The sequence below is a fragment of the Emys orbicularis genome, chromosome 7, assembly GCF_028017835.1.
Source record: "Emys orbicularis isolate rEmyOrb1 chromosome 7, rEmyOrb1.hap1, whole genome shotgun sequence".
Classification (NCBI taxonomy): domain Eukaryota; kingdom Metazoa; phylum Chordata; order Testudines; family Emydidae; genus Emys; species Emys orbicularis.
In genome coordinates, this window is record NC_088689.1 from 124,608,501 (window position 1) to 124,620,779 (window position 12,279).

Here is a 12,279-nt window from a genome sequence, read left to right on the forward strand (position 1 = left end):
CGCCTCCTTTTTTCCCGAAATGAGGGTCACATGGATTGTGCTAATGCCAGCATTTGGCACAGACCGATTTGAATGGAGAGTTGCCAGGCTAAGCCCACTTCCAGCCACGTACCCCGAAAGGGCAGGCACACTGTGACTGGACGCTCTTTGGGGCAGGGACTAGCTTTTTCTGTGTTTCTACAGTGCCCATCACAGTGGGGTCTTGATGTATGACCAGGGCTCCTAGGCTCTACCTTCATTCAATTATTAATAATGCCCCCAGAAGACACTGCAAAATAATTCATGGAGTGGCTCAGTTTACTGCAGTGCTAAGAACCAGGGCAAGGATGGCAACTCAAGTGTTGTTTTGCATTGTGGCTGTTCTCACTCGAGGAAGGCTAGCATGAGGGAAATAACTTGAGTGCAGATCAGTTGAGTTAACTCTGCAGCAAAGACAAACCCTTAGTATTTTTCCTTCCTGAACAGAGTTTAAAGACTATTATGGGACAAGCCCAAATTTTAGAACAGTGACTTGTCAGCGCTGACCTGGCTTACAAAATGCTTAGATGTGGATCAAAAGACATCAACATGACATGCTTTGTATAGTGATGCTTATTTATACGAACACAGTAGAATATAGACCCTTGGGAGCGATACAATTCATCTACACAGTGTATTTTATTTTAATGCATGGGTCTGGGACTTGACTTGACAGAAGCCATTTGGAAGATTGAAAAACTTAGTTACCATTGAAAAGTCAATAAAGAAAAACTGCTATATATACACATGACTGTGGCAATTACAACTTTTGAAGGAGCTTGACTTATTTTATCCCTGGAATTGAGGGTGCCTAAGGTTGTAATGTAATGATTATTTAAAAAGTTTAGAAGATAGGAATTTCCAGAATGGGTTGGACCAGTGGTCCATATGTTCCAATATCCTGGTTCTGACAATACAAGACGCTTCATTTCTTGCCTCAATCTCTGCTGCAAAAAGCAGTTAAGGAATAACCTGCCCTGTGGAAAAAAGTTCTTCCCAACCCTCATTTTGTGGAGGATGGCTTATGTGGCTCCCTTGAGTTACCACTATCTCTAGAGGCAGATTGGTAAATCTGGTTTAGTTGCAAATTCTCCCATGCAGTGCTGCTGTCAGGATTAGTTACAAGAGCCTCTAGGCTGCTCTAATTTATGGCAGGGGAGCGAACTGGATGCTTGGCTTGCCTGGGTTGGGGGAGCACAAAAGTGGTCTAAAGCTACATTTGAAAAATCCTCCACCCTCAGAACACCCCCAAGATGCTCTTAGGCCATATCAGCTGTTGACATTTTGGGGGGGGCTGGAAAAAGTGTTGTTACCCCTCATTATCCCTGCTAGATGGGTAGTAAGTTGAACTTCGAGTTTCTCCAGTGAAGGGGATTCTACAGCCTTTCCTGGAATTTGTGAACTGGTTTAAATTCAACCAGGTTCTGTTCTACAGTTGCTTGTCTTCAGAAACAGGAACGTGTTTCCCTTCCCCTCCCCCAGCCTGTCCCCAGTAAATCTGCTTCTTTTGTTTTTCATATCGAACCAAGTGTGTGCTGTGTGGTAAAGCATCTACAAACATTTGGGAATGGGCGGGGTGTCTGTTCAATATACTGTGGACTAGGCAGCTATCTTTCAACAGATTAGCAAGAGGAATTTCTATTGCAGGGCTCAATTGTTCAAGGCTCTCCGCTCCTTTTGTGCGTGAACAGTGAAAAGTTGTGTTATGACAACGGTTGACAAAATGTTTAATGAAAGCCGCAGCTGGCAGTAACAGAGTTCCCAGACGTTCTCCCTTTCTCTCCTGCCTGTCACTGCAAGGTGCAGATATAGTTTGGACCCAATCTGCTTCACTGACAGATAAAAGGTTTTGACTTAAGAATCTGAAGCTCTAACCGCACTGAGCAAAATTCTGCTGCCGCTGTGGATTGCACAGGCTGGAAATCATTTGTGTGTTTATTAATTTGTCCGACAAACAAGCCAATAATTTCTATTTTGAAAGGAAGGGGTTTTTTTTGGTTTTGCTTTGTTTTTTACATGTAAGCAGTGTGAACAAAGCACACTGTGAATGCTGCTGCATTAGCTCCTTGATTGCCCCTTGGGATGTGTGGAAAGAGAATTTATATAGCATTCTCCGGCTGAGCAAAGTCATGCAGCTCCATGGAATTTGGTCTCCTTTAAAGGAGGCCTTCATTGGTAAAACTGACTTTGGAATGTGCAACATTATTCTGGCACTTAGAGAGCATGGGAGGAGGTTGAGAATCAGGATGTGCACCTGATTATTTAGCCAGGATTCCGCGCCCCAACTCAAATATACACTGTCATCTTTTTAATCATGTTTACAAAGTTCCGTGGCCCGCAGTGCCATTTTACAGTCCCAAATAAAGGCAAACATGACTGGATGGTTCGAAGACGACAATGGACAAATACACATAGAAGGGCCCCTCCTGCGTCAATTGAACATAGTCTCAATTCTTGATCATGCCTCCTTTAGTGACAGGAATGGGAAAAGTTTACATACCAGCACATCGCTGGATTAGCCAATGAAAGGAAGAAATGAAGAATTTGTAATACACCTTTACCCCGATATAACGCGACCCGATATAACACGGGTTTGCATATAGCGCGGTAACCCCGGGGCTCTCTCGGGCGGCGCTTTAAAGGGCCCAGGGCTCCGGCTGCTGTGGGGAGCCCCCGGCCCTATAAATCACCACTGGAACCCTGCCGCTGCTAGCCCGGAGCTGTGGCAGCGGGGCTCCGCTAGCGATTTAAAGGGCTCGGAGCTCTAGCCGCTGTGGGGAGCACCAGGCCCTATAAATCACCGCTGGAGCCCTGCCGCCGCTACCCCGATATAACGGGGTAGGGATTTTTGGCTCCCGAGGACCGCGTTATATCGGGGTAGAGGTGTAGTTAAATCTAAAGCATAAAACGGTTGCAGTGCACCTCACAAGGCATAAAGCCAAGCTAGCTTTTCTTTATTAAAAAAAAAAAAAAAAAGCTCAGTTTGATTGCTAAGAATCCTGTTTCGATTCCAACAGGAAACTAAGTCATCAGCAAGTTGAATTTTAGTAGCAACCCACTGACTAATCACAGTGCTTGAACTCATTCTCCAGACAATATTCTGGAGTTTGTGGCCACCCGGTTCTGGCTTCTTGGGGATACATGAAAGGCTAGTGTGTTGCAGCTGCTTGATCCAGAGCTGACAGGTAACTTGGCTAGTACTTTAGGGGCATGCTGGGTGCAGATTTTTTTTAGTAATAAGAAATCTTAAAACATATGGCAGAAATATTTGCCCAACACAAAAGCCATTTAGTAATTGCATAGTTCAGGCACTGCATTAGACAAAGGAATTCCTCATGAAAAAAAACCTGCTTGCTCGCTCTCAGCTGTGGTATATTAGAAACTTGATAATTTATACTAATTGGAGAACTGTTTCTCTGGCGTTTCTGATCCTGGCACCCCTATGCCACTCATATTCTTCTGCTGCTCTGTGTGAAGTTGATTTGGAGAGGATCAAAGCTAATGGTGAATTAACAAATGTAGCCATAGCTTTTTGTGGGATTTTTTTTTTTTTTTTTTTTACATTTAAACTGATCCTTAGACTGCAGGGAACATTGTCTTCCTCTTCCTTTATTTGTATTCCAGTAGCACCTAGAAGCTCCCTACCAAGATTGGAGCCTAATTGCGATAGGCACTGTACAAACTGAGACAGTCCCTACCTCGATGTTATTTACAATCTAAATAGACAAGACAAGCAAAGGGTGGCAGAGGGAACAGAAGCAGAGAGGCGAAACAGCTTGGTTACACAGCAGGACAGAGCCAAGAACAGAACCCAGGTGTCCTGACTCCTAATGTAGTACCCCTACCTACTGAATCATACTACGTCTCTTTAGCATTTGCATGTTCTGACCGAAGTGCCGTATACTCAGTATCAAGGAGCTGAATTCTGGAACAAAGCCCCCTTGGGCTATCGATGCTGCAGACTAGAAAGTCTCCGGTATCTTAAACGTAAATTAAAACAGTGATGATCTTGCTGAAATACAGCATATGAAAATGAGTAGTACAATTGGAACAGGAGGTCCTGTGCTATTTAGTTTGATATATTCCATTTATTTTACGCTGACCCCATATTTTCAATGTTTAATGGGCTGCAGATTTCTGTATCGATAATGCAGAACTGCATCGTATAGATGGGGTCAGCAGGAAGATGGAGGTTTGGGTAGGTGGGGTAAGGTGAGTTGAGTCTTAGGCACCTAGGGAGGCATGCAAAGGTGGGGTAATCAGACATTACCATTAACTGAATGTTTCTACTAGTGTCCAGCAGTGAAATAGTTAACAAAGTTGACATTTAAATTGTCCTGTAGATTTCAAAATTGGCAGCCCAAAGTAATGAACACGGATGGTTCACGTGTATTGTTTCAGGTTGTCTGGAGACTCAAGAAGATAGCACAGCATTGATTTACCCTTGGTTCCTGTTTTTCAAATTGTATTTCATAGCCTGTGAAAACCAAACAAACAACAAATTTAGATATTGGTGCCTAATTCTGCAGCGTGGGGTGGAGTTGATAAATTCCATGGCTCTGGTTGGAATAGGCAAAATACTGTTATGACACAAGAATACCCAGAAACTTGTGTGATGGCTCTGAGAGTCTTCAGATCTCTGGAACCATAACAACAATGTAAAACAGGGATCGGCAACCTTTGGCACATGGCCCGCCAGGGTAAGCCCCCTGGCGGGCCATGCCGGTTTGTTTACCTGCCGCGTCCTCAGGTTCGGCCGATCACAGCTCCGACTAGCCTGTGGGCAACCTGGGTTTAATTCCTTGCTCTGCCACAGATTTCCGTTGTGACCGTGGGCATGTCACTTAGCCTGTCTGTGCCTCAGTTCTCCATCTGTACATTGGGGCTAATGGCACGTCCCTACCACCCAGGGGGTTGTAAGGATAATACTATATTGTGAGGTGCTCGGATAATACAGCAAAGGGGGCGCCATATAAATACCGAAGGTAGAAAGATATATTCTCATTTATACCAGGCCCTTTATTCTGTCAGGACAGGGTAAAGTGGCCTTAGTGTACATTGCCATCCACCCCAAGAAGGTTTTCCCTCAGACTATGTTTCTGCTAACCCAGTGGTAGCACCAACAGGAATGTTTCCCCAAAATTCCCTAGTGTAGAACATGCCTCAGATGACTTTCTTTTTCTGTTTCAGGCCTGTAGGATGTTCTCTGTTGAACACTCCTTTTTGGTCTGTACTCAGGGCACAGACAAGCTCAAACCTGATTTTTGCCTTGTGGTTTTTTTTAAAAAAAGGTTGTAATATAATCTCTGGACAAATTGCACTTTAATTGTAGTTGTGCTATGAATATGGACTTGGCTTTCAAATGTTACTCTTAGTTTAAACTGTAGTTTGACTTTTATTTAGATGAACGTCGTTGAGTTCATAGTGAAATGGATATCTGCGCTAGGCTAGTATTGATTTAAAGGTCTCCTGAGTGTTTTAAAAGACAGTAGGAGCTTACAGGACAGCATATTTTTAAAATAATGCTTATATGATATTTCAGACCTAGATACTAGTGTAGCTATTAAGGATCTACACTGTGCTGTTGATGGGCATTGTCCTCTTTCGCAGCAGGTATTTACAGAAGATTGCATGTTTCATGCTAGCCAAAGAAGACTTTCGAAGTAGTGCAACTTTTGCATGTGTGAGGGAAAAATTACAGTGAGCAATTGAGCATTCTGAGCAGCTGAATTTTGGGGGGTTTATCTAAACCTAAGGCATCAACCTTTTGGGTCAGATTCAGAGGTGGCATATGGACAGTACAAACTCCAGATCAGCGAGAGGATGTAACCTCCGTGCCGAGGAGGCAAAAGGCCTGGGTTGTAGCAAGAATAATAGCCTAAAGCAGGCTGTCGAATGATGTAAAACTAAAACAGGCCCCCTCATATTTATCTTGCATCTCCGGGCACTTGCTTTTTTTTCCTGCTACAACCCCACCTATCTGCCTCTTCCTTTTGTATGTTATGCTTGTCACAATTTACCAACACCACCTGCATCATATTAATTAGCCCCCATTTGAGTCTCGCACATCGTTAGTTGATTGGGTTTTAATCAGCATTTACTCTACCAGTAAGTCCTCCTTACCTGAATTCAGGCAGGTTTTACCTGTAATGTGGGGTTTGCTGATCATGCAGATGTGGGATGAAAAATCTGAATGGAACTTGGGGAGTTGAGGGTTTCATAAAGCTATAGCAAAGCGTAGTTCTTTAGAACTGGGGCTGTGTATTTGTTTTCTCACACGACGTTGTTCATTAATTATCCTACTCTGCCTGAGGGTTATTCACTGCAATGGTGGTGAGTGTTTGCGCAACCATATTCCCAATAATTTGGCACAATTGTGGATGAAGTACATGCAGCACCATGTAGTGAGTTCCAGGCCAAAGTCTATGGTAAAAAGGAACCATTCAGACATATTGATGGATGTAGCCTTGTTAGAAAATGTAGAGTACGTACTGAGAAGAAGATTCATTAATATAATGCACAGGGAAATGACCTGTTTATCTGCGATCAGTAGCTTGGTTATGAATAACCAGTAAGAAAACAATAAACTTAAACGTATCCTATTAAGACAAATTAACTGCGTATATTAATATGAATGGAGGAAAACCTAGGGAATACCTGTATATGTTCTGCTAGTAGAAACAAAATATTTGGCTCAATTACTCAGCAGAAAGTTTCCCTTCCCCCTCCACCCGATTTCTTAAGTGCTCTTGTAAAACAGCAGATCATCTCACAATGCAATCCAGAATAATTAAGATGACCCGGTTTTGCTGAGCACAGTGACTGTAGTTTGCTGATCCCACTGTCTCTTATTTTAACAGAAACCTGAGCTACAACAAGTTGACGGAGATCGATCCTTCTGCCTTTGCAGAGCTGCCGAACCTACGGGAAGTGTAAGTATTTTTTCCAAGGCTTTAATTGCATTTTTGCCAGGATGGCTCATGGAGCAATAGGAAAGTGTATACAGTTTCCCAAGACACCCCTTAGTTGACTTGCATCAGCAGATCGGACTATTTTTCATACTGTACCTGTGTGCTACCTTTTTTGTAAATCAGTCAATTAGTAGAACACAACATCTCAATTAAACTGGCATGCAGCTATTGGAAATCATTGGTGTTTGCCTCACTCTCTACTTCATGCATGGCTCTGTGGGAGTAGTTCAGTTAACGCACCTGAGTGCACACACGACTCTGCTGAAAGACTATCCCTGCAGCAAGGCAGAACAGACTGAGCCGTGACATCTGATGCCAGCCTAACCCAAATCTCCCAGGAAACAAAGGTGTAGTGTAATGGACAAGAAAGCACTTAACTCTGTCTCTTCCTGCCTCTGGAGTTTGTATTGCTTTTGGAACCAGTACAAATTTTGTTTTCAGTCTGCTTTGAGAACCTAAAACGTTGGGTTTTGTTTCATGTTTTGGGGGGGAAGGGAGGGACTGGTGAAGGACAGAGTACTAGTAAAGAGATCCCCTCATCACAGATGATATTATCAGAAGGAATTTTGACCCTGGACTTGCAAGCTCTCGTCACTCCGATCTCTGTAAACATTCACTGGTTAATGCCCATGTTGCTGCTCTGATTGTCAGAAGTTAGTAGCACTTCCATGGGCTCTGACTTGGGGTAGTGAAAAATGAAAGTGACTCAATGTCTTCAGTGGTGGGTTGAGGTAATGGTCTTTCGTTAGAATGTTAAATTACTGGCACGCTTGAGGTTTGGTTTCTGTTGGAAAAGCTACTGATGCCCCCTGGGAAGCTGAGGAAACATTTCTTTGTAGAAATGCCGCTGTGCACTGTAGGTATTATGTGTTTCTTTTTGTCCTTCATCCCTTTTCATTAAGCATTAGCTCTTGTGCCTGATCCTGATGTCCTCAGACAGGCAAAACAATTCACATCAGCTGGAGTCTTGTCTGACTGATGCCTGCAGGATTGGACCCTACGGATGAACCTGCTACTTCTCCTGCCTAATCTTCGGTGGCCCTCCTGATTACAGAGCAGTCAGCTGGTTATTAAGTAACAGGTTCGTGATTTTAGGTGAGGAATATGCAGCAAGAGGAGCTGGAGTGCTCTGAAACAAGCATGATTATTTATAAGAGCAACAATGAGAAAAAGAGAGATACAGACGAGCAGAAATGGTTTCTGTATAATACACTTTCCGAGTTCATTAAACTCTGGAAAGCCTTAAATTGCTCAGGGTGTAGAGAATAGAACCACAGAGCCAGTCCCGCTGGTCTTGTGTCACTGAATGTTACCCTAACACGATAGTGGCTTGGTGATGGTTTTATATATGAAAGTATCTGAAGACCTATGACCTCAGGGGCTAGCTGGGGGTGTGAAGATTGGAAGCTTGGAAGCTTGGCACCTCAATTCTTACTGCTTATATTGCACCCAGTCAGGATGGGACTCCATTGCGCTAGGCGCTGTACTAATACAGAGTAAGAGAGTCTCTGCCCTGAAGAGTTTACCACCTAGAACGGGGGGAAGAGGTGCAGCACACAAGCAAAGTGAAGGAAGACCCTTCTCATGCCTCAGCCCATCTCTCAGTGGTCTCTTAGTGAATCAAGACGAGAATTGAGATCTGGGAGAGAATTGAGATCTGGGAGCGTTACCTCTGATTGAGCCACTTTACTAGGATAGACATAAAAGGAGTGTTGCCAAATTAAAAATCACACTGAAGTGAGAGAACTGTTTGCATATTGTTGTTACAAGTCAGTCAGTGCTACAGCAGGACGGCGACAATTGAAACACATCAGAGGAAAATGAGCGAGAGTCTCAATTACATTAAAGCTCCTTTACACCTCTCTGGCAATTTAAAGGGATCCTACAATGGATGTAAATGGGAATTAAGCCCAAATTATGTAAAATATGTTCATGTGTGCGCCTGTGCACACACAATATAAATGTTATTTCCAGTTTACTTTATGTATTTGACTGCACTTTGCATCTAGTCACTGTAGTGGCATGGTGACTACTGTATTGCCTCCCCACCCCCTGTACTTTTGAAGATTTTAGGAGAGTGATAACATCTCTTTTGTTTAATGGTCAAACAAAGTGAACCCCGTTTACAGTGCATTTTGAAACAGGTAACATCCATTGGGGTGTGGGGGGGTGTTTATAGGAAATGACTTCACTATGCATTGATTTGGCTATGCCACAGACTTCCTATCTGCCTTTGTGTGAGTTCTTGCTCTGTGCCTCAGATCTCCATCTGTAAAATGGGGATAATAATCTTTCCTCCTCCTCCTTCCTCGTGTTAATATGCTATTGGCATTACCTGCAAGCCCATGTGAAAGCAAATACCTTTCATAGTATATGAGAAGCCAAAAGGAAGTTCTGTGGTAGATTAACTGTGGAATCCCGCCCCCCCCCCCCCCCCCCCAAAAAAAAATTGTTTACAAAACCAGGATTAATGTAAATTGCCCTTATCTCTTCCCTCTTCCCATCCTGCACAAAGGATGGCACTGGTCCATTTCTTTTCTACACCCTCTGCTCATTACAAGTTGCTTTGCTCCTTGTGGTTGACTTCTGATATTTGAGTCCAGGTCAGGTGTAGTTTTGAAGCAGCTGCAAGAAAGATTGCTCCTCTCATTCCTTTGGAGGGGGATCCACCTTTTGCCTATTGGAGTGTATGGGGGGGTGTCAGGTATTTGTGTTGCATTATTATTAATTTTCAGCAGCCATTGTAAGGACCTTTCTGCAGGTTTTCAGAAAGGATTTTTTGCTAAGTGCAGCAGTGCATTGGCCTCTTAACTTCACATTATAGCAGAGTCCTTCAGTCCATGCAGAGGAGTAGTTTTAGGAGGGGCAGGGTGGGATTGTATAAACAGGAATCTATAAAGATTGTAACAAGAGACCCTGTGAAATTCTGCATCATGGAGGGGGCTCCTGGACCCCAGGGGGTGTTAGTCTTGCAATGAGTGCTACCCCTTGCTCTGTCTTGGCAGTGGCATGGCTGTAATTGCTTCAGCATGGTCAGGGGGAAGCAAACAAGATGGCCAAGAAATTAGGTAATTTTCAAGCAGCCAGACAAGCGGCTGTTATAGTAATTAATTGACTAATTCACCATACAAACAAGGGCTCTTTAAACTGAGGAAGAACTGGTCACATGACACGGATCTGCTTTCACTCGGAGAAATGCTTCAAATATTAGGCTATGGAGGAGACATTTCTGTATCTGATCGCTCAGTAGTGCAGTAGTAGCAAAACCTCCTCCTTAATTGTTGTTGGCTCTGCAGAACAGTAGCTGATGAGTAATGTTCTTCAGAAAGATTGCAGGTACCCCGATCAGAGCAAATGTTCGCTAGACATGTGACAGATGTGTAAATAGAGTTAGTTACCTGTTTTGAATTATTTAAAGTTATTGTATTTAACTTTTTTTTAATTAATGGGATTATGGCAACAAAATGGTGGCTTGTGGGCCTTTTTTGAACTACTTGCATGGCTTTTAACATACCATCATGGCTTTTCCTAGGTGTGTCCCTGCAGAGAGGCCTAGTGGGCAGAGCACTGAGCACTAGGTTTCAGAAGACCTGACTTCTATTCCCAGCTCTGGTACTGACTTTCTGGGAGACCTTAGGCATGTCACTTCCCCCTTCCTGCACCTCCGAGACCCCATCTGTGAAATCAGGGTAATGGTACTGACCCCCTTTGGACAGTGCTGTGTGATCTATGGATGAAAAGTGCCAGATAAGAGCTAATTGTGCTCTTCAGTTTCTAAAACAGTTGAGCCAAGCAGCCAGTATCCTGCTTCCTGCCTGAGAGTAAGAATCAAGGTGACACGTCAGTGTGGGGAGGAACTCAATGTTCGTAGCAGAGATGAAGCCTACAGATGTGGTAGGAGAGCTGGCCTGCGAGCCAGGAGATGTAGGATTAATTCCTGGCTCTGCCATGGACTTCCTGTGTGACCATGAACACATTATTACTCACTGGGTATAAGTGTTTGTTAGGACTGTGGCCTCTCTCTCTCTCTCTCTCTCTCTGTCTGTTCCTCATCTTGGGGCTGGTCTACACTAACCCCCCCACTTCGGACTAAGGTACGCAAATTCAGCTACGTTAATAACGTAGCTGAATTCGAAGTACCTTAGTCCGAAGTTACCGCGGTCCAGACGCGGCAGGAAGGCTCCCCCGTCGATGCTGCGTACTCCGCTCGCCGAGCTGGAGTACCAGCGTCGAAGGCGAGCACTTCCGGGATCGATCCGGGGCACTTCCGGGATCGATCCGGGATCGATTTATCGCGTCTTAACCAGACGCGATAAATCGAACTCAGAAAATCGATTGCTTACATCCGGACCCGGATGTAAGTGAAGACGTACCCATTGATGGAGCTTCTCCCACTTAATCTCGAAGAGGCTCTGGTGCTTACACCTGGTCCACACAAAGTTTTTATGAATTTAACCAAACTAATTTTTTTATCGAAATGGTTAAAGTGGTACAGCCGCTGGTGCGGTCACAGTCCCACTGGCATAGAAGTGCCTTATACTATAGTTTATTCCCCTAAATGTACAGGAATGAGTTACACCAGTATAATCACCAATATAACTGCACCCACACTAGCGGGCTATACTTATACTAGTTTTGAACCAATATAGTTAAAATGGTATAAAAATTGTGTGTAGACAAGCTCTTTCGGGGCAGGGGCTTCTCCTACTATGTGTGTGTATCACGTGGGCACTGATCACAGCTGAGGCCTGTGGGTGCTTCTGCCGGACGAATAAATGCTGCTGATGGTCATGAGGTCAGGCTTCCGTTCCCAGCTGTACCACAGTCTCCATTTCTCCGTGCCTCTGGTTCCCATTGTAAAATGCGGCTAACGATGCATAACTCACCCGAGGTGTCACAAGGTTTAATTTCAGCGGTGGCGTGCTTGTGCTCCACCTAGCATCTAATTAGCCTACCTCAAGCTCAGCTCCCATTAGCTTCCGTGGAAGCTGAGCTGGAGTGGGGGCTGCGCCATTAAGCGCTCACAGGTTGGTATGGTGTTCGACGAATGCTTTTCAGCATGGTGGCTCTCGAGTGTGTAGAAGGGGGTTTAATCTGACGTGCTTTTGGTAGTGACTTTGAGATAGGAACGGCAGATACAGCAAACACCTGAATGTGGAAACATTTGCCAAATGATTAGACTTGTGGGCAAGTTACGCTCCTGATGATAGGTAATTAGCTGGGCGTTCATACAAAACACCTAACTCAGGCCAGATCAAGCTAGTACATACTTCATCGTGAGCTGCTTGTT

The 12,279-nt window shown here is 44.1% G+C and overlaps 1 protein-coding gene across 1 annotated transcript in view; it reads left to right on the forward strand.

The window, feature by feature from the left end:
• The window catches only part of LRIG1 (leucine rich repeats and immunoglobulin like domains 1), a 131,996-nt gene that overhangs the window by 47,528 nt on the left and 72,189 nt on the right, over nt 1-12,279 (forward strand). The window contains exon 2 of the mRNA XM_065407623.1: nt 6,879-6,950. Within this exon, the coding sequence (XP_065263695.1) occupies nt 6,879-6,950 (72 nt within the window). The remainder of the gene's footprint in view (nt 1-6,878; nt 6,951-12,279) is intronic.